Source organism: Anolis carolinensis, chromosome 4, assembly GCF_035594765.1.
Source record: "Anolis carolinensis isolate JA03-04 chromosome 4, rAnoCar3.1.pri, whole genome shotgun sequence".
Taxonomy (NCBI): domain Eukaryota; kingdom Metazoa; phylum Chordata; class Lepidosauria; order Squamata; family Dactyloidae; genus Anolis; species Anolis carolinensis.
The window spans coordinates 100,963,012-100,989,565 of NC_085844.1; the positions used below are offsets into that span (position 1 = coordinate 100,963,012).

At 44.4% G+C, this 26,554-nt stretch overlaps 2 protein-coding genes across 2 annotated transcripts in view; both read right to left on the reverse strand.

The window, feature by feature from the left end:
* LOC134298625 (uncharacterized) overlaps positions 1-26,554 on the reverse strand; it is an 87,913-nt gene that overhangs the window by 22,732 nt on the left and 38,627 nt on the right. The gene's annotated exons all lie outside the window — the stretch shown is intronic.
* Positions 9,998-25,353, reverse strand: LOC134298624 (uncharacterized). Its single transcript, XM_062979396.1, has 2 exons — positions 23,376-25,353; positions 9,998-16,850 (listed from the first exon to the last, which is right to left on the reverse strand). The coding sequence occupies exon 2, from the start codon at positions 11,867-11,869 to the stop codon at positions 10,499-10,501; it is 1,371 nt and encodes a 456-aa protein (XP_062835466.1). The 5' UTR covers positions 11,870-16,850; positions 23,376-25,353; the 3' UTR covers positions 9,998-10,498.

Here is a 26,554-nt window from a genome sequence, read left to right on the forward strand (position 1 = left end):
GAATCCAATACTTAGGTCTAATAATAATAGGTAAAAATTCCCAGTTAATGAAAAATAATTACGAACAAAAATGGAAGGAAGTCAAAAAGGATTTGGAAAATTGGAAACATCTAAAGCTATCTCTACTTGGAAGAATTTCAGTCATCAAAATGAACGTTTTACCTAAACTGATATATCTTTTTCAGGCCCTTCCGATTATAAGGAATTTAAGCATCTTTAATACTTGGCACAAAGACATATCAAAATTTATATGGCAAAATAAAAAACCCAGGATCAAAAGGATAAATTTAATAGACGAAAAAAAAAGGGGCGGTTTTGGCCTACCAGACTTACGACTTTATTATGAAGCTGCGGGTCTATGTTGGATTAAAGAATGGACAACTTTAAAAAAACGCAGAATCCTAACCCTGGAGGGATTTGATCTTCGGAAGGGGTGGCACGCTTATACATGGTACGATAAGTCAAAGGTTGAAAGTAATTTCTCTAATCACTTTATCAGAGCCGGCCTGATAAAAATTTGGAATAGATATAAATTGAAATTTTATACGAAAACCCCTCTATGGGTTTCACCATTGGAAGCCTTCCAAAGGAGAGAATTAGGTTGGCGAATGTGGCCTACTTACGAGGACTTACTAATTAAACAAAAAGGGAAATTTGATTTAAAAGAGGAAAAAGATATTAAACTTTTATTTCCGAAATGTTCTTGGTTCCATTATAGACAGGCACATGATCTCTTTAGGCTAGACAAGGAAACGGGCTTCGCAGAAAGAAATGGCTTTTGGGACAATATAATGAAGATTGAGCATAAATTAATTACGAAGCTATATAAAAAACTATTAGAGTGGGGTACGGAAACGGAGCAGATAAAGGAGTGCATGGTAAAATGGGCCCAAAATGTGGGCCATCCAATTCAATTAAAAAGTTGGGAGAAGGTATGGAATCAGGGCCTCAGGTATACTTACGCGTATGATATGCGCGAGAACTGGTTAAAGATGCAATACAGATGGTATATAACCCCCTATAAAATATCAAAATGTTATAAAAATTCCTCAGATAAATGTTGGAAGTGTGAGCATCAAACAGGCACGTTTTTTCACTTATGGTGGACATGTCCGAGAGCCCAACAATTTTGGAAAGAGGTAAATGAAGTAATACAATCAATTTTGAAGATAAAGATTAGAAGAGAACCTGAATATTTTCTACTCGGAATGCTAGATATAGAATATGACAAAGATAAAGAGATCTGGTTATTGCGGCGAGAATAACTTATGCTAGGAGGTGGAGACAAAAAGAGACTCCAAACAAGGAGGAATGGCTGATTAAAGTCTTGGACGTGATGAACATGGATAGGCTTACCTACTGGTTATCTTCAAGTCAAGGCTTGCCTAAGAAAGAAACCAACTGGGACCTGGTAAAGGACTATTTAAAACAAATAAAATTTAACCCCATCTGCTGAATAAATTCAATCTTAGAATCGGATAAGGACAAAGGGGATATGGCTTTGATTGACTATTAGAATCTTTTTTTTGTAGAACCAGTTAAAGGAAGATGGAAGTCAACTTTTTTCATTTTTTTTATTTATTTCTTCTCTACTCTCTTTTCCTACTTTCTAACAAAAATAAATGTTCTCCCACTTTCGATGGAAAAACACTATTTTCTTATCAAGATATATAAAACTATGAATAAAGATCATATACAAAAAAAAAATGCCTAAAAACTGGAAAAGATCCCCTGGGAGTGTCCCATTCCAACGTGTCTCTTGCAGCCAGAAAGGCCCACTCCCTGCCGGGCAACGATGGCCGGCCTTGGCCACTGCCCCCGAGGCCGATGAAACGCAAGCTGCCAGCCCACAGGGTGGTCAGGCAGGCTCCCTTCCATCAAATGCCTAAAAACTGGAGGAAATTCCCCAGGAGTGTTCCCATTCCACTGTGTCTCTTGCAGCCAGAAAGGCACACTCCCGGATGGGCAATGATGGCTGGCCTCGGCCACTGCCCCTGAGACCGAGCAGAACCTACCAGCCAGCCCGCAGGGTGGCTGGTTGGGCTCCCTTCCATCAGATGTCCAAAAATGGCAGAAATCTCCCGGGAGTATCCCATTCCACCGTGTCTCTTGCAGCCATAAAGGCCCACCCCCAGCTGCGACTTGTACCGGGCGAATAAGTTTTACATAGGTTGGCCGAATTCTATCTACAACCAGCAAGAAGCACTTCCGGAAGCTGATGATGAAGAACTGGAATATACTTGGAGAGTTCCCATTCTACCATCTTTCTTGCAGCCACGAAGGCCCCACCCCCAGATGCGACCTTTACCTGGCAAATAACCCACCATTGCATTGGCCCCTGGAGCACCGCCCCTGTAAATGCTTTGCAGGGCGGGTTGTCTGACTTCTGGACAGACGGTGGAATTGAGAACTACCAGCATCTCCTTGAGATATCAGTTGTGCACGTGCCTAGGCATCTGCTATAATGTGCTCGACTATTTAATTCTGTGATGTCAGGATGGCGTCTTACCCCAGACCACCCTAGCAGGCAATATGTGGAAGTTCCCAAAGTATAACGCATTTCCAAAGTAAATACGAAAGGCACTCTATTGGTATGCCATTTCTGCAACATGATAGGCGGCCAGAATGAAGTACTCTGATCTCTATACAAAGCATCATTCCATACACAGGGACAACGTGAACAGAAAAGATTGCAGAAAACCAAGTAAAAAGCTGAAGAACAACACTCCGACAGTAACACAAGTATCGGACTTGCTAAAGTGCGTAATTTTTGCGCCCCGGTTGAGGGAAGAAGAGGTAATTTTGTGTACTTTACTGGATGACAGCGGAGTTATAACACAAGGACACAGTTGAACTGGCTACCTGTCCCTTGTGTTGAGATAAGCCCGTTATCTGCCAATTACAGCCAAATCCAGTTAAATGAAGACTGACCATTTGAGAAGCTTCGAAGTAGAACCTCTCTGGTTCCTTTCCCTGCAACTCTTTGGACTCAACTCAGGTCATGATAAGCCTCCTTTCCCCTCATTGGTTTGAAGAAGAGCATTGTGCAACATATTTGGATGGGGATAGGGGGCCGTGGTATTACTCTGACTGTATTCGTGTGCTCAGAACGGCTGATGGTCCATTACCTCAAAAAGCAGAATGCAATCATTTATCACTGGGCATTTTAGAAATCTATTTGCTTCTCAACAGTACTCAGGATAGCTATCGTTCCACTGTTAACACAGGAGCAAAAGATGTGACCCTCATACCGACATCCCAGACAAGGCATCAACACCAGGCTGACAAAAGTGGCAGAATTTTGAAGTTCAAACTTCTTTAATTAGGGAAACATAACATCTTGTTAAAGTACTGAAAAAGCATTACTTGTTGTCTTCCAAAACATTTCGTTTCTAAATGTATTGTAACAGTCTTGTGCTCTAATAATTAAGTGTTCATTTTTCAACAAGTTATGTTGTTTTTCACCAAAAAGGGTGACATAGGAGAAAGCGGATCCCCCTAGAAGGATGCAATGAGAGAGGAGATTATTGTGCCCATCAGTGATAAATAGAGAAAACAACATCCCGGAAAAGATCACCCGGAAATGCTGAAAAGGAAGACATGGTGTTGCAAGATAAACCCTATGGACTTAGGAAAGGGTGCCGCACTTCACTTCAAAGGAATTTCCGGAAATTTCAGAACAGGGAGGTTGGCCTTGAGGAAGACCAATTTTTTTACAGAAAGGGGATCCAGCAAGCTGCAGTGAGGGGTCACAACATCTCCGGCAATGCTGAAGACTCTCTCGCTCTTCACTCTGAGGAGGGCAGCTGAAGAATTTGAGAGCGACGTTGGCAAGATCTGGCCACACGTGTTCCCGGGAAGACCAGTAGGCCAACAGATCACAGGATATATTCTCCGGCAGTTCCTCGATGTAACGGTTGACCGAACACTCGGCAGAATCCAGCTTCCGTACTTTTGCCAACTGAGCTGTCCCCAATTGGGCCAGTATGACTACCATTTGGCCAAATAAATCTTCCCCTCATCACTGCTGCTGCTGCGCATGCTGCTGTCTTGACGTCGGCAACCTATCGCGCAGCACTTCCGGGCTGTCGGACTCGGCACTGGTGCTACTGCTTGGGGTGGGGGGCATCTGTGGCTCGGGGCCCACATGTGCTGTCCGTCCCCTCTGGTGTCACTCTCCTCTTCGCTCACATGGTTTACGAGTCGTGCCTTCCATTCCTGATAGTCTTTGGAGCAGACAGTGTCCTTTACCCTCAGATCACACATTATGTGGACATGGCTGTTCAGTAGCGACTCCAGGCGTTTACGGACTGCTAGCATCAACTTTCTCACAACGTCCAGGACCTGTGGTGTTAGATTACCGGCCAGGGAGTTGAGCGTCCGTCCACCTCCGAGCATATCTAGGTGCCTCTTAAGGGCCAAGACCAGAGGCACTGCCTGGCTGAGAAGGGCGCCCTGAGCTGAAAGGGTCTCTGTTGCTTCTTTAAAAGGTTTCAGAACGTCAACCAGCTGGGAGATGGTGTCCCACTCTTTTGCTCGGCACCAGCTTGCTAATTGGTGCAACCAAGGTGAGGGAGATGCCGTGGACCACCTTCTGCTGCTCCACCATTCCTGCCAGCATCTTGTAGGTGGAGTTTCACCTTGTGGATACATCCTGTAGCAGCTTGTGCTGTGGTAGCCCTTCCAAGTTCTGCCTGTCCCGCAGCTCCGAAGGAAAAACCCGGCAATCTTCCGGCAGCATTCGATAAGCTGACCGATGTGTGCGCCTGCGTTGGAGGTGTGTTGTTCCTCATTGGTCTTGAAAGCATCTTTGACGGTGTTGTGGAGCAAGTTGATGAATCCAGCACTTTCCACCGCCCTAATTATATTTTTGCCAGCATCTGTTACCATGAACCCCGTCCTCATGGCCTCTGGATGGCAATGCGTCCACTCCGCCATCATGCTTTCAAGCCCCTGGCAGATCGTTTCCGCCTTGTGGTCCTTATCTACGACCTCCATGGCCAGTAGCGCCCAGCAATGGCCTGTCTCCAGGCTTTTGTCTTTCTCCCATCAATGCGCAGTGAGAGAGATAGGTAGGAATGGCCTCCACCAATGCTGGTCCAAATGTCAAAAGTGTAGTGGATGTGCCCTCTGTGGGCGGCCCGCAACATCATTTCAATGTGTACCTTGCAGGCTTCATACAGCCCGGGTATCACGCTTCTGGAAAAGGTGTGCCACGAGGGGAGTTTGTATTGGGGACACAGCAGTTTCATCAAGCGAACAAAGACTTCTTGCTCCACCATTTTGAAGGGATGGTGGTCGAGAGCCAGCATCTCTCCCACTCGCTGAGTGATCTGCTCAAAGGTGGGTGCTGTTTCCCCTGTTCTCTTCCTGCCAGCAGAATGGCCCCAATCATATAAGGTTGCTTGAGTCTGCCTCCCACCCAGCCCTAACTGAAATGTTGGAGAGCTCAGGCTACTGCTTGTGAGGCTAAGGGATTCTCCCCCTCCCCCCCCCCCCAAGGGAATAGATGGATGATGCCTCTTCATGTGGACCCTTAAGCCAGTGGTGGACAAATGCCTCAGGTCTTTACCTCTGCTAATGTTTGTCCCGCAGTACCTGCACACAGCCAAAGTCGCACATTGGGAATGGACCGTGAAATGGTCCCAGAGGAAAGACTTTGGCCTTCCCAATGATGGTGCCCCCTGTGGCCTCTGTGGGGTGCACACGGGGCAGGGGGAGGAAGGAGTTGTTTGCAACAGAACATTCTCTGGGCAAAGAGCACTACTGGCATGGTCATCTTCCTTCACCTCATCTGACAATGAAAGAGTTAGTGGTAGCCTATCAATTTCTTTCTTTACCACTATGTCTGGCGCAAGGACAATGACACGACCAAGTTCTGAGACACCAGTGGCATCCTCTGCCACAATTGACTGGGTTCGATTTTGGAGGGGACACATTTCCGCTGGCGATCCACCTGGACCCCGACCTTGCACATTTTCACTTTGCACAGGGCTGCCCTCGGGAGCCCCCCTTTGTTTCTTGTCAGTGCTACCCATCGTTCCTTGGCCTGCGGCAATGGCTCGGCCCGAATTCTTACGGGACTACCCACATCCCCACGAACGCTTCATCGCAATTGGCTCGCAGATGTGCTAACTGGATTAGAAATGGAGCAGTGTTTGAAGAAGGCAAGGCTATACTAGTGTGTAGTGCACATGTAACTTGGAGAACTATATATTCCTTTTTTAATATGTTATAAAAAAACAACTCAAAATGTGTAGTCGAGCTCGCTATGCGCTCTCAGATTTGCCAACCCTAATCCCTTGGATTGGAAATGGATCACTGTTTGAAGAAGGCAAAGCTATGTAACTTGGTAAACTATATATTCCTTTTTGGATATTTTTGCCTAAAGAACCCTGGAAATCTATAGTGCTTCTCGCAAAGCACTCCCAGAGTTGTTAAGTCCCTTGGATTAGAAATGGATCACTGTTTGAAGAAGGCTAAGCTATGTAACTTGGAAAACTATATGTTCCTTTTTGGATATTTTTGCCTAAAGTACACTGGAAATCTATAGTGGTTCTCGCAAAGCACTCCCAGAGTGTCCGTTCCTGGAAGGTGTAAGAGCCAAGAAATAGGCTCACACCGCTGGTCGCAATGGAAAACTTTATTGAATCCGCCTTGCCAAGATGACTGCAAAAGCTTTTACTGACCCTCTTCCGCTTTTCCCCTCAGTATATGGGGTTGTTGCCTCCCCCCTCCTCCTTCTCCATCCACACCTCCCTTTCCTTTTGTCCTTTCCCACGTTTGAAGACCAGACCCTGTCATAAATCAGCCTATCCCGCCAAATGGTCTCCTTCCTCTGTCCTCTTGTAGTCAGGTTGCGAGAAGACCAGCTTTGATGATGCTGTTCTTTGTTGCACCCTGACATGACTCCCCCCTTCGGACGACGACCCTGCGGGGAGAGACAAAGTTCCGACAAGCTAAGGACAACAGCAGCAGAAAAAGCCAGGAGAAGGAAAGAAGAAGGAGAGAGAGAGTCCAACCCCCCCCCCCCCTTTTCGGGATCATGGTCCAGGTTTATGGGGAAACTTTGTGTGAAACTGTTTTCTCAACTTTGGGGCTTTAACATGCTCTGCTGCTACCCATTCCGGGTGTAAGGTCTGTGAAGACCATTGGACCAAGTAGTACAGTTTCCACCGAGACTTCTTGGAGTCCAGGATATCCTTGATTTCAAAATGGGTGTGTGCCCCCACCATAATGGGGACCGGATCTGCCCCCGGTTTACTCCATCTGTGAGTGTTTGGCGCTGGTTTCAGCAGGCTAACATGAAACACTGGGTGCACCTTGCGCCATCTATGAGGCAATTGTAACCGTACTGTCACTGGGTTCACAACGGCCGAAATGGGAAAGGGACCAACATATCGTGGGCTCAGCTTCCGGGATGGTTGTGTGGATTTCAGGTGCTTTGTCGACAAGTACACCAACTCCCCCACTTTGTAGTCCGGTGGTGCTGTTCTCTTTCTATCTGCATATTTCTTGTAATCCACTTTGGCGGTGCGCAAGGCCTCCTGAACTGAAGGCCAAGCGGCAGCGATCTTCTCGCCCCAATTCCCTGGCTTCTCGTCAGAAGGCAACTCCTTTTGCAGTGCGGGGAATGGCGGAAAATCTCTGCCGTTCACAACTTTAAACGGCGAGACCCCAGTGGACGCGTGATCCGAATTATTAATGCAATATTCGGCAAGTGGTAGCATCGAGGACCATTGATCTTGCTGGTACGTGCTGTAGCAACGGAGGAACTGCTGAAGGGTCTTCTGAACCCGTTCGGTGGCTCCGTCTGTTTCTGGATGGAAGGCCGTGCTCAGGGCCCTTTCAGTTCCTAAAATACCCAGGAAAGACTTCCAAAACCTCGATGTGAACTGAGAGCCCCTGTCACTTATGATCCGCTTGGGACACCCGTGCAGGCGGAACACGTGTTGCAGAAACAATTTGGCCAACTCGGGTGCCGTTGGAAGTCTCTTAAGGGCCACGAAGTGAGCTTGTTTGGAGAACAGGTCAATTATAGTCCAGATTGTGTTGAAACCATTGCTGTTGGGCAGGTCTACCACAAAGTCCATAGCTATATCCGTCCACGGTCTCGAGGGGTCTGCTACTGATTGCAACAATCCTTCCGGTCTGCCCACCTTTTGTTTTGCCATAGCGCACACTGGGCATTCCTGCAAATAACCCTTTACATCCTTGCGTATGGTTGGCCACCAGAATTGTCTATTCAACAGTTTCAGAGTTTTTGTAAACCCAAAATGACCAGCGAGCTTGGAGTCGTGTGCTTGGGCCAGCACCCTCCCCCGAAGTTCCTCCGGTACATAGTATTTGGAACCGTGAGTCCACAATCCCCCTGTTTGAGACAGTTCATCCCTATGAGACTGGAGCCAGGGGTCTGCATCTGCAGCTAGCCTCAATTCCTGGGACAGTTCGTGTGGTTGGCCACTAGGTGGGGGCTTTTCCTTCGCTGTGGCTCTTGTCTGCACCATCAAACCCAGTTGTTCTTTCGTGAACACAGTTCCGACTTCCCCCAGGGCCGAATAGTTTGCATCGGGCATTCGAGATAGGGCATCTGCCATCCTGTTCTGGGTCCCCGGAAAGAACTTCAGCTTAAAATTGAAACGGTTAAAGAACTGTGCCCATCGCAGTTGTTTTGCATTCAGCCTTTGAGGGGTACGTAAAGCTTGCAGATTCTTGTGATCAGTCCATACCTCAAATTGGGCCTCGGTTCCCTCCAAGAAATGCCTCCAATGGGATAGGGCAGCCTTCACTGCGAAGGCCTCCTTCTCCCACACCCGCCAATTCCGTTCCGTTTCCGTGAACTTTCTTGATAAATAAGCACACGGTCTTAGAGCACCCTCATCATCGGCCTGCAACAGTATTGCTCCATAGGCCGCCTCTGATGCATCACAATGAACCACGAAAGGTTTGTCCCGTTGGGCATGAACTAATATGGGTTGACTTGTGAACCTCCTTTTTAATTCCTCAAACGCCTCTTGGCACTCAGGCGTCCAGTTCAGTTTCGCACCCGGAGTCTTAGTCTTACGAGTCTCCCCCACTCCCTTAGTCTTTAGTAATTCTGTCAAAGGCAAAGACAGCTTGGCAAAGTCTTTGATGAACTGTCTATAGAAATTTGCAAAGCCTAGGAATCCCTGCAGCTGTCTTCGAGTCCTTGGAGGCTCCCACGCCAATACATCCTGCACCTTGGCGGGGTCCATAGCTATGCCTTTTGTGGAAATGCGGAACCCCAAGTAGTCTAACTCCGTTTTGTGGAATTCACACTTGGAGAGTTTGGCATAAAGCTGATTCTCCTTTAATCTCCGCAAGACTTCTCGAGTCAGCCTAATGTGTTCAGCCAGTGATTTACTGTACAAAAGGATGTCATCGAGATATATAATAACCCCCTTATATAGCATGTCACGAAAGGTCTCATTTATGAACTGCATGAACACCTTTGGACCTCCGCACAAGCCAAAAGGTAAAACTTTAAAATGGTACTGCCCAAGGTGACAATTAAAAGCCGTCTTCCAACAGTCTTCATCTTTGATTCGAATCCTATAAAAAGCCTCCCGCAAGTCCAGTTTGGTAAAGATGCGTGCCTCGCCCAATTGCGCCAACATCTCTGACATTAGGGGAAGCGGGTATTGGTTTGTGGTGGATATTGCGTTAAGACCTCTATAATCCACGACCAATCTTAGGCCGTCTGCTTTTGGCCTGAAAAATACTGGCGCTGCCATGGGGGACTGAGATGGCTCGATGAAGCCTCTCTCTATATTTTTGTCAATAAATTCTCTGAGTGCCCTTTTCTCTGGTTCCGACATTGCATAGAGTTTTGGCTTAGGTAGTTTGGCATTGGGGTCTATTTCAATTGCACAGTCCGTCTTCCTATGAGGGGGCAACTGGTCACACTCCTTCTCACTGAACACCTCTGCAAATTCATGGTAGACTCTGGGAACGCTTTCCAATGGTACGCCCTGTGACATGGCTGCTATCGCCCCCTCTGGCTCCAGTACCTCTATGTCTTTCGGGGTACTCTCAAAATTGCAATTCCCATCCCAGAAAGTAAATGTCTCCCTTTTCCAGTCAATCTGAGGGTTTTGCCATCTCAGCCAAGGAACGCCCAAAATGACTGGCTGATGTGCCATTGTTGAAATCACAAATTGCAATGTCTCAGCATGAGAACCCATAGTCATTCTTAAAAACCCTGTTTTTTCTGTTACTGGGACTCCGTATGCTGGGCTTCCATCCAATTGTGCGAAGACTACTGGTGTCTTCAGTGGGTTTGGCTCCACCCCCAACCTGTTTGCTAGTTCGGGAGTAATTAGGCATCTCGTGCACCCACAGTCCAACATAGCATCTGCCTCTACCTGAATCCCTGTCTCTGGGTTCAACAGCCTCACTCTGACTCTCACAATGTCACAATTTACTCTTCTCAACTCACCCCCTTCGCCCTCTGGTGGTTCGATCTGTTTCCGGGCGTTCAAAACAGATCCCGGTCGTTTCCCGGTAACTCCAGGTCCTCCGCTTCCTCCATCTCTTCTGCCTGAAGCTGCCCTGGGGCTAAAGCCGTTTCCGTTGCCATGGCAGCTTTCCCTTTTGCTAGTTTGGAGTTCTGGTGGGGCGGCTTCTGGCTGTGAAGCCTCTCTCCTTTTGTCTCCACGCCTGTCCCTTTCGGACACTCTGCCGCTCGATGTCCCTCGCGGCCGCAAGCGAAGCAGGCCCCCCTCCCTGCTCTCCTCTCCCTGCTGGTCGACCTTCCGCGACGAGGGGAGAAGCGCCGTGTTGCTGCTGTCGGGGGTTTGATTCTGTTGCTCTCCCTTGGACGACGAGAGATTTGCTGTTGGTCCATCTCCACGCGCCCCGCTAACAAAATCCAGTCCTCCAAGTCTCTTGGATTTCCTCTGTGTAAAGCCCACTCGAGCACCTCAGAGCGTAAACCAGCCCTGAAATATTCCAGTTTGGTGGTGTCGGACCAGTCCCTAATCTTCCCCGCTGTGGCTTTAAATTCCAGGGCGTATTCTGACACCGTCTTTCCTCCCTGGTATATCCTTTTGAGTTGGGCCTTCGCCCTCTCCTCTGCCAAAGGGTCTTCGAATCTCTCACGGAGGGCTCTTAGGAAATCCTCCAGGCAGGCCAGCTCCCGGGCACCAGTATCATACATCTGCATTAGCCAGTCTGCAGCTGCTTCTTTCAAGTTTGCCCCCACCGTGTGGATTTTTGCGCTTTCTGAAGGGAAGTGGTCCCCAAAATCCTCCATGAAGTGTCTTACGTTTGTAATGAAATAAGACAGCTGTTTGGGGTCCCCGTTGAACTTCACCCGAAATTCTCCCTTCCCAGGCATTTGGCTCCTTCCTGACAGGCCCGTGGGGAAAACTGATGTCCCCTGCTGAGGCATCTCATCCTCATAGTCCTGTGGACCCTCCCCGGCAAAGGGACGGGGTCCAGTGCCTCTCCCGGGCAGCCCTCTCCTCTGCTCCCGTTGCTCGACTGTCGCCCTCCAGGACTCGTTTACCTGCCGCTGCATCAGATCCATCTGTCGAGAGAAAGTTTCAAACATTTTCTCCATCGCATCTAATCTCCTCTCCATCCTTCTCATCTCCGGGGCTCCCTCTCCGTCTCGCTGCCAATCTCCTCCCATCTGGATCTTCCGTCTCACCGTCACTCCCCTTCCTGCGGGTAACTGGGTGGAGGTCAGCGGCTTCCACGACAGGTCCGAGGGGTCTGTCCCCCCTTCGCTCAACGCTGGCGATGGGTTCCTTTCCTCTCTCAACTCCTCGGCACCTCGAGGGTTCGCCTGTTCTTCTTCCAGGAAGAGGAATTCCTTCATGGTTTCTCCTCCATCAGGGTTCATGCTCTCACCGGAGAGACCTTTCCTCACGGGATGAGCCGAAAAAAAAAAAAGGGAGTAAAAGCTTAATGTCCGTTCCTGGAAGGTGTAGGACCCAAGAAATAGGCTCACACCGCTGGTCGCAATGGAAAACTTTATTGAATCCGCCTTGCCAAGATGACTGCAAAAGCTTTTACTGACCCTCTTCCGCTTTTCCCCTCAGTATATGGGGTTGTTGCCTCCCCCCTCCTCCTTCTCCATCAACACCTCCCTTTCCTTTTGTCCTTTCCCACGTTTGAAGACCAGACCCTGTCATAAATCAGCCTATCCCGCCAAATGGTCTCCTTCCTCTGTCCTCTTGTAGTCAGGTTGCGAGAAGACCAGCTTTGATGATGCTGTTCTTTGTTGCACCCTGACACAGAGTTGCTAAGACCCTTGGATTGGAAATGGATCACTGTTTGAATTAGGCAAAGCTAGGTAACTTTGAAAACTATATGTTCCTTTTGGGATATTTTTGCCTAACGAACACTGGCAATCTATAGTGGTTCTCGCAAAGTGCTCCCAGAGTTGCTAAGTCCCTTGGCTTGGAAATGGATCACTGTTTGAATTAGGCTAAGCTATGTAACTTGGAAAATTATATGTTCCTTTTTGGATATTTTTGCATAAAGGACACTGGAAATTAATAGTGGTTCTTGCAAAGTGCCACCAGATTTGATAACCCAAATCCCTTGTCTTGGAAGTGGATCACAGTTTGAAGAAGGCAAAGCTATGTAACTTGGAGAGCCATATGTTCCTTTTAAAAAAATGCAAATAGAACACAGATGGACCAGCAGCTCCACAGCGAGCTAGACCCTGGCACAGCCGACCGTGACAATAACCTCCCTCTCCCTTCTCCAGCAGTGCAGCACTCAAGACTGGTTTAGGCGTCACCCAATGCTCTGCTCTCCCTTCTATTAGCTTGGCTTGCCCAGAGTTTTCCCTTGTCCGCTTCCCAGCCCAAGAAGCCACACTTCTTGCTCTGCTCTCCCTTCTATTAGCTTGCTTGGCTTGCAGCTTCGCTTCGCTTCCCCTTGCTCTCGCCTTCTGCAACCGACCGCTTCCCAGCCCAAGCCACCCTTAGTCACCCTTCTCGTGCGCTCGCCAACCCCCGAATGGCTCCGACCAGCACCAATATGGGATTTTATAGAGGAGTGCTGCGTGGATACACAGAGGACGTTTGCCCCTACTTTTGAGTCCACGTGCACTCCTCTGATTGGTTGGAGAGCAGCAGCCATGTTAGGCTGGTCTGCTCTCCCATTCAAGATAGGTTGCAGTAGCAAAAAAAATATTTAAAATATTTTTAAATATATATTTTAAAAAATTGTTTTGGAAAAATAACCCTGATACATATTAAAAGCCATTCCGAGGGAGGGCCAATGTTGCTTCATATTACAATGCTTGATGCACCGTGATACCACGTGTCGGATAGTGGATCAAAAAGCGAGAACAAAACAATTTTAATCCAAAATTAGAGACAAATCGAGAATTTGCTCATACTTAGTATACACAATCATGTCTACTCCATGTTAGGAATGGTCATGCTTACTGAATGTAAATAATACAGATGGGGAATAACTTTTTTCAGAGAAAATTTGAATGTATAATTTTTCATATTCTGAATGGGAGGATTTTGGAATTCCAAAAAACTGCAATGTGTGAATAAATATATGTGCCAGATATATTCAAAAATCTGTATACCTCACACTTGCCTTAACTCTTTTCTCAGAGTGGTGAACCAAAGCACTACACAAATCAACATCTTCCAGAAAGTATGTTTAGAATTTTAATTCAGTGAATCTCAGCAATGCATATAAATATGGTTTAATAACTACCAATGATGTTTCTCATAGTTAAAATTAAACTTGAATATTAGTTTAATTAATATTTAATATTTAACAACATTGAATAAATGACTCTTCTCTGCAGTGCTCAGATATACCCCAGTACATCCCCCCCTCCTTCTCTCCTCCTACATATGATCTCATGCTTCATACAATGGCCAGTGCGTATAGAGGTCTTGACCACACATCAGATCTTTAGACTTCTACTTTTTTTTTTTACAATAAATTGAACTTTTTGCCATTCATTGTCACAGTGAACATTAATCATGTCACATCATATCATCCAGCAAGAACAGATATTTTTATTTATTTATGGCATTATCTCATTGAAGACTATTTCTCCTAACCTTCTATCCCAGGTAGACACACACCCTTCCATCAAGCCATTCTCAAAAATAAAGATTTACAAATATTTAAGGCCAAGAGGGAGCCCATAAAGCCTAGGTGGGAGGCAGGCATCGAGCTTGGGGGGGGGGGGGGGGCAGGGGGCTTGAGGGACGTCAGCCCCCCTCCTAAAATTCTCAGGGTGGTCCACGAGAAGGCCTTACTGTTATGTGGCACAGCGGCGTACTCTCTTGTCCGTGCCTGAGCCCTCGGCATACTCTCTTTCCTTTTCGATGCCTCTGGTTTCAGTCTTCAGTGCTGGGAGAGGAAGGGGAGTGTGCCAACAGCCCAGGCACCAAAGAGGATGCCACTGCACCACAGACCATTTGGAGGCCACAATAGGCCTTCACACCCGTGCACTCGGCAGGCCTTCACGTCTGTTCATTGAAGTCTCACCACACTCGTGGCTGGGAGTGGAGTGCGTTGAACCAATTGGCTGCCTTCTGGGACTCTCTGTATCCAGGTAAACAACAGCTCCCATTTGGAAAAGGGCAATCATTGTGCCAAGTTTAGTCCAGATCCAGCGTTGGCTTGGTTCAATGCCCTCTGGATAAGGGCGCACTGCAACTCCCAGAACCAAGGTCCATAACCCCCAATCCCCGCCTGTCCTGTATGCACAGTTGGACATGTTTGGTCCAGATATGATGTTGGCTGCCTTTAGTGCTTTCTGGATCCAGGTAAACAACAAATACCACTGAAAAGGGCAATCATTCCCCAATCCCTGCCTATATACACTGTTGGGCACATTGGCTTTATGTGCCAAGTTTGGTCCAGATCCAGCATTGGCTTGGTTCAATGCCTTATTATTTATTTATTTATTTATTTACATCATTTATATTCCGCCCTTCTCACCCCGAAGGGGACTCAGGGCGGATCACATTACACATATTAGGCAAACATTCAATGCCTTTTTAACACAGGACAAAGACAAACAAACATAGCTCTGAGCGGTCCTCGAACTTATGACCTACTGGTCAGTGACTCATTGCTCTCCTGTCTGCGCCATTATTATTATTATTATTATTATTATTATTATTATTATTATTATTATTATTATGACAGTTATTCTATGTTAAAATGAAGTTAGTTATTGTAAAGAAGTGTGTGATTTTATTTTGTTTATAGATGACATGTTTATTTGATTTTGTTTAAACAGTCATGTTTAGTTAAGTTTAAAATGGTAAGTATTAGAGCTGATAATGCCAGAGGGTGACCAGCTCAGCATGGTGAGACAGGTTGCCATGACAACGGGGGCGGAGCCAACCGCCGTTTGGAAAGGAAACCAGGGAAGTTTAAATCTCAGTCTGTGATTTCTAGTCACAGGGAACGGACTGGTTCCAAGTTTAAGGAAACCAGGGAAGTTTGGATCTTAGTCTGTGATTTCTAGTCACAGGGAACGGACTGGTTCCAAGTTTAAGGAAACCAGGGAAGTTTGGATCTTAGTCTGTGATTTTTAGTCACAGGGGACAGACTGGTTTCAGATAAGGAAACCAGGGAGGCAGACCTCTAATAGGCCAGACTAAGCAAGTTAGGTGACTTGTTTAGGGTTATTTATAGAGGCTGTGGATTAGGGGAAGTTAATCCCAGTGGATCCAAGAGGATCAGTTTTTAGTTAGTCTTGAGAGAAAGGAAATATTTTGGAAGTTAGAACACCTCATATCTATTTGTAACTGTTATTTTAAGTGCCTTTAAAAAGTTATAGAAACCACTAAGCTTTGTACATGCAATAAACTTGTTTTGATTTTTAAATCCATCTAAGTCTCTGTCACAATCATATCCTAAGCTAAGCAACATCACCATCAAAAGTAAAATAAATAAGAAAGCTTAAAAGCAATAAGTGTCCTCTGCCTGACATCTTCTCCATTTTGTGGCAGCAAAGATAATTAAATATATAAATAATTAATTAAAATCATCATCAAGACATCATTACAATTGGTGGTAACTGTGTGTGGTGGGATCAAAAGGATTCCATCCCTGTCACAAACATCTCCACAATTGGTGGCAGCGGTGGGATTCAAAAAAGATTCTTCCCTCACACACACCTTTACAGTTATGCTACTAATATGCTGCCTCCAAAGGCAGAATATGTAATTTAGAGCCTGTATCTTTAAGAGTAGGGGAGGGGTAAGGAGCCCTAGCTTTAGAACTCTGGAAATGACAATTAGAATGACAGTTGGTTGGGGATTTCTGTTCAGTTTAAGTTTAAGATTAGGCTTGAAAGGAAGCAGAGTGTTATTGGTAGAGCATAAAAATCCACATCAAGTTGGAGTATTAGAAATATATAGAAGCAAGTCATGTCAGAGTCATAGATATTTGTGTGAAATTCCTTTCAGCCTCGCTATAGCACATGAAGACAGAACAACTAACATGAAACGAAGCCAAAGGAGCATAACACCATTCTTTAAAAAGCCCAGAGACGAAGACATTTTATTGTGCAAGTCATCAACTGAACCTTGCATTGAGTGATACATTTTCAAACTCTTCTGTTAGGAATTGTCTTGGAACAATAAAAGAAATAATAAATTTCTTCAGAAACAGTTCAAATGCTAACAATATTTTACAGATTAATATCAGTGTTTATGTGCCAGAAACAAAGAAAAAAAGACTGACACGTTTATGTGAGACTCGTTTCATTGACAGTGTATTGACATTCATTGAACTATTTAAGCCGATTGTAGTTGCCTTAGAAGAAATCTCAGAGAAACCATGGAAAATCTCTTCTTCAGATTCAAATCTTTTGACTGCAATTGAAAAAAGTGATTTCATTGTTAGCCTGTTTGCTTGTGATCAACTCTTCAGCTTTACTTTGCCCCTATCAATTTTTCTTCAGGAGAAAAGTCTTGATATGGCATCTGCCATAAACCACGCTAAGTCACTGTTAAAGTCTTTAGAAATTTTGAGAGCAGATGCAAAAAATCATTTTGTAAAACTCTTAGCAAGAGTTTGACTTAGCAAGAACAACATCTGAAAAAATATTTCAAAGCAACTTGATTATTCCAAGGCAAAGATCAAGACAAGTGCATTGGGCAAATCCAAGGACTAATTCTGTAGAAGATTATTTCAGAGTTGCAGTGTTCATACCATTTGTCGATTCATTCATACAGAACATTACTGAAAGGTTCGTGTCAAATGAAGAAATTTTAACCAGTTTTAACCAGGTTCTCCTCCCTCGGTTTTCAGGTCTAGACAAAGTTCACCATATGGAACAACTGTCAGAATACTTTAAAAATTATGCAGCAAGGCTGAGTACATAATGTGGTGTAATATTACACCATCAATTAAGAAAGATACTGAGGTACTTAAAGTGTTGGAACTGTGTGACAAAACCTACCATCGGTAAAAAAAACTTCCCTTTGACTGTGTTAGCTACTCTACCAGTAATGACATGTAGTGTGGAAATATCGTTTTCAACCATGAAGAGAGTGAAAAGTGTATCTAGAAGTTTAATGACAAACCAGAGATTAGTGGGCAAGCAATGATTTCCATCCATCAGGACATCACTATAAAACTAGAAAAAGTAATTGACAAAATGGCCAGGGAGAAGAAAATAAAACTGTTGCTGTAAAGTAAAAAATAAGTCAAAAAGTATTCTAAACATTTTGTTAATCAAAGTAAATAAATAACATTTATTATTTAAATTATTATGTTTATTCATATCATGATCTGATCATTATGGTCAATATATCCCATATGCAAGGGGGTATTGGGATAACAATACAAAAGGTTTGCTAGGGTAGATCCTCTCTCACTCAGACACAGCCCCCTCCCCCCCCCAAAGAAAAATCAAAATCCTGGCTACGGGCCTGGTGGGAGGGCTTCCGATTTGCACAGTTGTTGGCTTATGTCGAGGTTAATTGAGGAGATCTTGATCAGAGTGCTAGTTTTTCTGGTGATTTTGTTAGTTGGATCTTATTTTAGCTTTTTGTATATTGCGGTCTCCAGGAGTTGTCTGATGTCTTCTTTGTATTGTTCTGTTTCCATTATTACTGTGGCATTTCCCTTGTCTGCTGGGAGAATGATTTCTGGATTTGAGTTGATGCCTTGTCTTTCCTTGTTATGTTGCCGGGGGGGGGGGGAGTTTGGCCTTTTTTAGGATCCTTGCTGTTTCCCCTTGTACTTCCTCTGCTTCTTCCTAGGAGAGGCAGTAAATCATTGATTTGACATTGGCAATGATGTTTTCTATTGGTAGTAACAGCAAAATTGCCTCCTTTGGCTAGTATGGATAATTGGTCTTCAGAGAGTTTTCTGTCTGCCAGGTGGGAAACTCTCCCACCTAGGTATTATGGATTCCCAAAAATCCATAAGGACTCCACCATGCTCAGACCCATTGTGAGTGCCATTGGATACCCCACATATGATTCGGCAAAAAATTTGGCTGCTCAGCTGAAAACCCATATTGGGCTTAGTACGCACTACATCAAGGACTCAGCTCATTTCATAGAAAAATCAGCAACCTCAAACTCAATACCAATGACAAGCTGATCAGCTTTGATGTGGTGTCTCTATTTACCAAGGTCCCAGTAGCAGACACCATCATGCTAATCATCCAGAATTTTCCAAAAGACATCACAGCCCTGTTTCACCATTGCCTGACCACAAGCTACTTCCAGTGGGACAATAAATTCTATGAACAGAAAAATGGATTCACCAAAGGGAGCCCTCTCAGACAGGTCATAGCAAATTTCTACATGGAACACTTTGGAAAAAAATCCCTGGAAACAGCAACAAAAAGCCCACTACATGGTTCAGATATGTGGATGACACTTTGACCATTTGGAGCCATGGAGAAGAAGAACTAAACAAGTTCCTTGACCACCTCAATAGCATCCACCCAAACATTCAATTTACCATGGAAAAAGAAAATGAAGGAAAACTGACATTTCTAAATGTCTTAGTCATCTGCAAACCTAATCAACAATTGGGCCACACAGTTTACAGAATAGATACCTACATAAAAACTCCAACCATCACCCAAGTAAAAAAAAGAAGCACAATTAAAGAATCTGCAAACCCCACCTCCTCCAAGGTGAACTGAACAACATAAACCGGGCTCCATAGGCCAATAGATATTCCACCACAGACATCAGAACAACTGCAAGGCCAAAAACAAAAACAAAAAAACCACGAGAGTAAAGACCAAGATGCACCCAGAGGAAAAATGCTTTTACCATACATCAAGGGAACCACTGACTGCATAGGGAAACTGATGAGGAAACACAAGCTATGAACTATCTACAGACCCACTAAGAAAATCCAACAAATACTACATTCAGCAAAGGACAAGAAGGATCCTCTCACTTCCGCAGGAGTCTATCGTATTCGATGCAGCTGTGGACAAGTCTACATAGGGACCACCAAATGTAGCATTGCCTAAACATGAATCAAAGAACATGAAAGGCACTGCAGACTAATTCAACCAGAGAAGTCAGCCATAGCAGAGCACTTGCTGAACCAACCTGGAAACACCATATTATTTGAGAACACAGAAATGCTGGAGCACTCTGACAACCATCATGCCAGACTAACACAGAGAAGCCACTGAAATCCACAAGCATGTGGACAATTTAAGCAGAAAGGAGAAAACCATTAAAATAAATAAAATCTGGCTACCAGTAATAAAAAAAACTCTAAAATCAGGACAGTAAAGAAAAAACAATACATGGGAAATCCAAACATGAAACAATCAGGGCCAGCTAACATCTCCCAACAAAGGATTCCCTCAGGCAGGAAGCAGCCAGACTTTGAAACTGCAAGGCCATTTCTTGCTAATCAAGGTGGCCAGTTACACCATTCACATTTTCCTCAAACAGACAAGAGCTTTTTCTTCCACCATGGACCTTCCACATATATATAAACCCCACTTGCCTAGTTTCCAAAAGACCTCCTAATCTCTGAGGATGCCTGCCACGGATGCTGGTGAAACGTCAGAGGAGAATTCTTCTGGAACATGGCCATACAGCCTGGAAAAGTCACAGCAACCTGGTTGCAGAACAGCTTATCAGTTCTTGGGATAACAAAACTATGGGATCTGTGGGTGGAGGCAAATGCATAGCCTAACTGTTTCTAATGACTCTGAGCCTTTGTAGCAGAGACCAATGCTGAAAATTAAACTTAGTTTAAGATGTATCCTACTGGTATACAAATATAGCTAATCCCTTGTTTGCCCAAGAAGCTGGTTCAAAAGGAAAAAGGGAGCATGATGTGGCCCAGATTTGTTGGCCATTTAACATCCACATTGATATAGCAATTGGAAGTACCAATATACTAATTTATAAGTCTAGAAACTGTGGTAAAAAAAAAAATCAGCCCTAAAAATTTGGGTCAACTTATGTACGGATCAATGTGATTGTTCCATCTTAAAGTTTATCAAAAAAAAGTAACCTCATCTTCTCTGCATTTGAGTGTTGAAATATAAGGGTTTAGTACCGGGAGATACTAAGAAAAAACACAACCCCCCCCCCCCCCCATGCTTTCTCTGTTATAATGCTGCTTCTGGTTGTTTTGAATTGCTTTGTGAGGAAATGGTAGTAGCCAGGGGTTCCTGGCTGATTGATGTGGCATTGGTGCTTTCTCCTCTCCATGGAATGACACTCAACTTATCTGCAGATTATAACAAAATCCATAATTTGAACCCCAAAACCTGCCCTCAGCTGATATACGTAGTTGACTTATACATGAATATACATGGTATTATACAATTGCTACTAACTATAACACAGTGCAAGTATTTATAACTTGGTACAATTGGAGAGCAAATGTAATTACATTAAAGAGCAAAGGCTTATGCTCTAGGTGGGCTATAGTGAGAAAGGAAAGCAAATAATCCTGCACCATCAAGAGAGATGGCAATATCACATTTGGAAGGAAACTGGTGTTATCAACTTGATGTGATGACAGTTCCCAGATCTGTCAAACCTCTAATGCCCTATAATGGAATTTTAATGAACAGTGCACTGAAGCAGAAAATTATTGACAGAAACGGCATAGTGACAAAAGTCATCATGAGGTATAATTAGCTTCATATATGTGAAGTTCAAATAGCATTTTTTCTACTTGAAGAGGGCTTTGTTTTTGCAAAGGTGACAAAGTAAGCTACAATGGCATGGAAAACTGAAGAAGAAAAATATTACAAGTTCATTTGAAAGATGCTTGAGCACCGGAGGAAAAGAGCATTCAAGATGGCACTCTTGGGTGAAAGACCTGTGAAAATCACAGAGCTGCACCACGCTGCTGTAGCTGAGATAGTAACTGCTTCACATCACTACCAAACACCAATGCAGTCACTGGGACATTCAATTGTGACAAAGAAGTAACAAACCTGCCAGGATTCAGAAGAATAACTTCAGTACTTGTACAGAAAGAGTATTCTAATATACAGTACAGTCTCATTTATCCAACATAAACTGGCCAGCAGAATGTTGGATAATAATGAGGGATTAAGGAAAAGCCTATTAAATGTTTTTCTGGACAGCAATGCACTGTTTGTTTTTCTAGGCAGCAATGAACAGTGGGCCTCTCTGCACACTGGGCGCCCACTGGGAGGGGTGAGATGTGGCCGGTGCAAGCTGGACGCTGTGCCTGACGGGAAAAGTCTGTGCCGGCTGCACCCCGAAGTTTCCGGTCCTCGCTGCCCTCCTCTTCCATCCTCTCCAAGCCTTTTCGGGTTTTGGGGCGGGCTCCAGCCTCTCGGTATAATTCCTCATCTCTGGGTGCCGGTAGGTCAGCAAGCTCCCAGCTGCTTTTAGTGCTCCACACCAACCCTGCTCAATGCTCTTCTCCTTCCCTTGCTTCTGCTAAGATGGCAAGGCGTTCCATCGCCTGCGACATCATCGCTAGGGTTGTCTCCATTGCCCTCATCCTTCCCTCCAGCATGGCCATCTTCAGAAGGGATGGGAGGTCCGACTCATTCTCCTCCTCCGAGCTGCCCCCTTGCATCCTTCCACGTCTCCGAGTTACCCCATTCGGCTGGGCATACGCCGTGGATGATGCTAAGGCCGCCAGCTGCTCGAACTCTGCTTGGGTTTCGTCGAAAGGGGATCTTGCTGGACCCCCTCCTGCTCCAAGTAGATCCTCCTCCTCCTTCTGCTGCATATCGCACCTCACCGCAGCTGCGGGACGATGCCTGGTATTCTTGGCTTTGCTGTCGGCTCACTACAGCCGCTCCTAAATGACGACATGGGACTCGCTGTGTTGTCACCAGAAACTTTACTCTAGGACACATCCACATGAAAAAGCCAAGAATGGGAGGCTTCGGTCAACATTCCTTTATATACCCCTTCCCCCTCATTTGAAGATACATTTCCCGCCCAACCAGAGGCGGTTCAACCACCAGGCCAACTAGGCATTTGCCTGTGGCGCCATCTTGTTGGGGGCGCCATCAAGGCAATTCCTGTCTCCTGCACTCTGCCTCCGCAAGGTATTGAACTGCTTTTTCTGTGGATTTGTTGTAAGACATGATGTTTTAGTGCTTAATTTGTAAAATCTTAATGTAATTTGATGTTTAATAGGCGTTTCCTTAATCCCTCCTTATTATCAAACATTTCGCTTATCCAACACTTATTTTTCAGTGATTTTTTTTTGGGGGGGGGCGCCAATATTCTGTTCGCCTACACTTGAAAAATACCTAGGGCCGGCTCTGCGCCCAACAAAACTCTGCGAAGTTTCCCCACCAAGTTCAGCAGCCGTTTCTTCTCAGGATCCCGGGATGCAGGTGTCTTATCTGTTCAAAATGTCAGTGACCCTGAAACTCAGCGCCATATCCAGGCTCTAGTAGCAGGATTCTGACACAAAAGACTATATCCTCTTCATAAGAGGATTTTGATTTGCTGCACTTCCAACAATGATAACTGGGGTGTACACAAGGACAAAAACATTTAAATGCCTTTTCATCCTCCCACATACTGTTGGGATACCAGACCTGTTTGCCCTTGGCCAATATTGATGTTCCATATGCTGCTCCATGCTATTGTTATCTCCACTATAACTCCCTGCAAATTCTATAGAATGAATTAAAAGTTCTGCTTTGTCTGAGACACCTTACTATTGGCTACTACTGTTCTGGTTACCTGCAGACTGCCAGTTTGTTTCTCAGTCTATGTACAGATGCGGTAATCTATCATTGTTTTATAGCTGGGGTAATTTCAAAATCCCTAGGCTTGCTTCCATTTAGTGTCTCCTTTGTCACCGTTCCATCTGGCTTACTGAGTGGAAACTGAAGCATGGTAAAAATTAGACTTGCTGCCTGCCAACTCATCTCTGCACTTTACCTGCATTCTCTCTGTTCCCAGCTTCTGCCTTTTATGGTACAAATTGTGTCCACATCCTCCTGTATATATGCTCATCCTAGTGGAAAAGTGATTGTACCTCGACATTATTCATAGTCAGCTACAGTCAGAGAGGGGGAGAAAGAAAGATTCACCTTCCATTGTTACCACCTGCTCCAAAGAGAGGAGTGACTGAAAGATCAGAAGGGTACTGGAAACCTCACTCTGATGCATCCAATCTGATGAATATTTTAACAAGATGCTGCCCATGGCAATTCAGCCTCCCTGGAGAGACTAGTCATTGTGACATCCTGCTGATGCTGCCTGCCTATGGTGGAGAAACCCATTATGACCTATTGCAGTGATGCTATCTCCCCATGAAAAGGAGACTGGTTGTTGTGTTATGTTGATGCTGCTGACTTCACTAAGAGAGTGGTCAGTACCAACTTTTGAAGATGTGATCTCCCTATAGAGAACAATCTGTCTATTGTGGCATCCTGCTAATGCTTTCTATCTGTAAAGAAATGACTGATCAGTTTCATGCCATGCTTCCTTCTTCCACAAGACTAGCCTGGCCAGCTTCCTACTGGTGCCACCTGCTTTGGAAGAGAGATTGGCCATTGTGACCCGATGCAAAATCTGTTCACTTCAATATAAATTGAGCAATGTGACATCTTGCTCATCACACTAATGGCTACTGTGCCCAATTGAAAGTGCCTATTATCACTTTTAATTTTCTAAATAATGAATGCCTCCTTCCATATCATCTTATGCAAGCCTTAAGATTTTCACAGGTTTTCTCTGAGTGCCTTCAGTGGGGAAAAAAAAAAGAATTTACAAAAGCAACTTTCTATGCTTTAGTGGCATTCCAGGGTTGATAAGGCTGGTATAAAAAAATCCAGGTATCAAATTAAAACATGCTTTATTATCAATGCATTTCCAGTTTTGCATTTCCAGTTTTTAAATTAGAAATAATAATAAACACATTGTGTCCAGAGAGGAAAGGCTGACAAGTTGGTGCTGACTGCCAGTTTAAGAAAGATTGGCCATTGTGACATCATACTAATGCCTATGGGAGGAAGTGTTATTGTGATATCATATACATGTTGCTGCCTTTATACTGAGAGAGTAAGAAATATGACTTCTTGCTGTTCATTGGCTGCATGTTGAAAAGAAACCCACTGTGGTTTCATTCTAGTGCTGCCTGCCTATGGAGAACAGACTGGCCACTGTGACATCATGCTGATGACATCTACCTGGGGAGAAACAATAGGCTATTGTGACCTTGAGCTGATGCTGCCTGCCTGTTTCAATGAAAGGCTGGCCTTTGAGATCTTTTGCTTGGATGCGGAGAATACCCAAAGCAATATTATATTGCCTGGCTGTGAAAGAGAGGCAGCCTGCTGTGATTCAATAGAAGATGAGACAATATGACCTCTTCCTGAAACAACCTGCCTGATGACCAATACATTTATGTAACCCCCTGCTATTATTTCTGCCGCAGTGTACTAGTAGAATGAAAAACAGGTGATAATGCCTTCCCACAGACCTCAAGGCTACACATTGCTAGTCCCTTTCATGAGAAAGGTTCCTTTTCACATCCCAATCTTGGTAGAGATCTTAACTATTTCTTACTCCATTTTCCAAATGAAACTTTTGCCTTTTCTAACGCTGACGCCACTATCAAGCAATGAGCTTTATGTATGTTATGGCTGTCCTATAATTCCTGATAACAATTTATTAGTGATCTTAGTGGCCTGCCTGTAACATGTCAGCCGTTTCTTCAGTGTTTGGCAACTGTTGGGACAGTCAGACAGCACTAGAGGATGAAGACGTGTCAAAGAATCAATGTGAGAAAGAGATGCAATTATTCCACCCAAAATAGTAGAAACAAAAATGAATGTAAAATTTAGAGAAATAAAAATAAAATATAAATTCAAAACAAACTAAACTATTACCTTGTACAAGCCACATAGACGATATATATATATATATATATATATATATATATATATATATAGAGAGAGAGAGAGAGAGAGAGAGAGAGAGAGAGAGAGGTCATTAAATTCTATTTATTATAAATATCTAAATATAGGACAACACCGATAGCCACCAGACTGGTATCCCTGGTTTCATTTATCTACTATGCATCAGTTCTGTAGTGTGCCTGTATGGAATTTTTAGGCCAGAAGTCCTTCATTTCAATAAGGTTTGCTATTATCCACAATTTCACATATCCACACAGAGTCTGAGAAAAAACCCTTGTAGAAAAGTAGGTCCTGATGTATGTTATACAAAAAACTGAAGAATAATCAATATATCTTTAATGAGGTATACATTAGGCCCTGTACTTTCCAGAGGTCTAAGGATGCAGGACTCTCACAAAAGCAGTAAAGCTGCACATTCCAAAATACCTTTTTAACCTACTAGAACATCTCTCTAGGAATCTCTGGGTCAGCCAGGGCAACTCTAGGTCAATTTCCATTCTGAAGGACATAATTAATCCTAGAGAGAGCATATTAATCAAATCCATAAGTCATCAAATCCACAAATGTTAAACCCACAAACGCGGAGGGCACACTGTACTGTCTTCTGGATGTTCACTGAGAAGTTAGTCTTACTACATTCTGTAAAAGCTATCCCTCATTAGAATGTCTCATCCAGCTCACCTTGACGAAGAACCTCTTCATACATTTTAGCCCCATTTTGCCACTTTGTTTTGGGGCTTGGATGGGGCCTGCCATTCCTCATCACTTGATGTATGGCATGCCCCACACACATTCCACCCAAAGTGGAGGGGAAGCTACAAAAGGCACTTCCTTCACCATTACAGGGAGGAAAGTATATTTTGGGTAGCTCCAATGGACCTACCTGCACTTTAAATTGCACTTCAAATGGAATTCACTCTAGTCCAACAAAGACACAATAACTTTGCACAGCTGTAAAAGGAAAAACAGAAAACTTTTCTGTTTACAGCAAAGTCCAAACATAAACTTGCCGTTTTGCATCAAAAACAAATCTTATGGTGTAACAAACTTACATAGTCCTTGTAAGCTCTATTTCTAGAGCAATCACAACCAGCAAAGACAGGGTTTTTTTGAGTAATTGCTGTTATAATCTAAACTAAAAAGTGGGAAAATGGTTGTTGATTATATATGAAAAAGAAGGTGAGGTGCTCTGGA

Excerpts from the sequence above, each read along its gene's own strand:
- LOC134298624 (XM_062979396.1), bottom strand. The coding sequence starts at position 11,869 with ATGAACCCTGATGGAGGAGAAACCATGAAGGAATTCCTCTTCCTGGAA.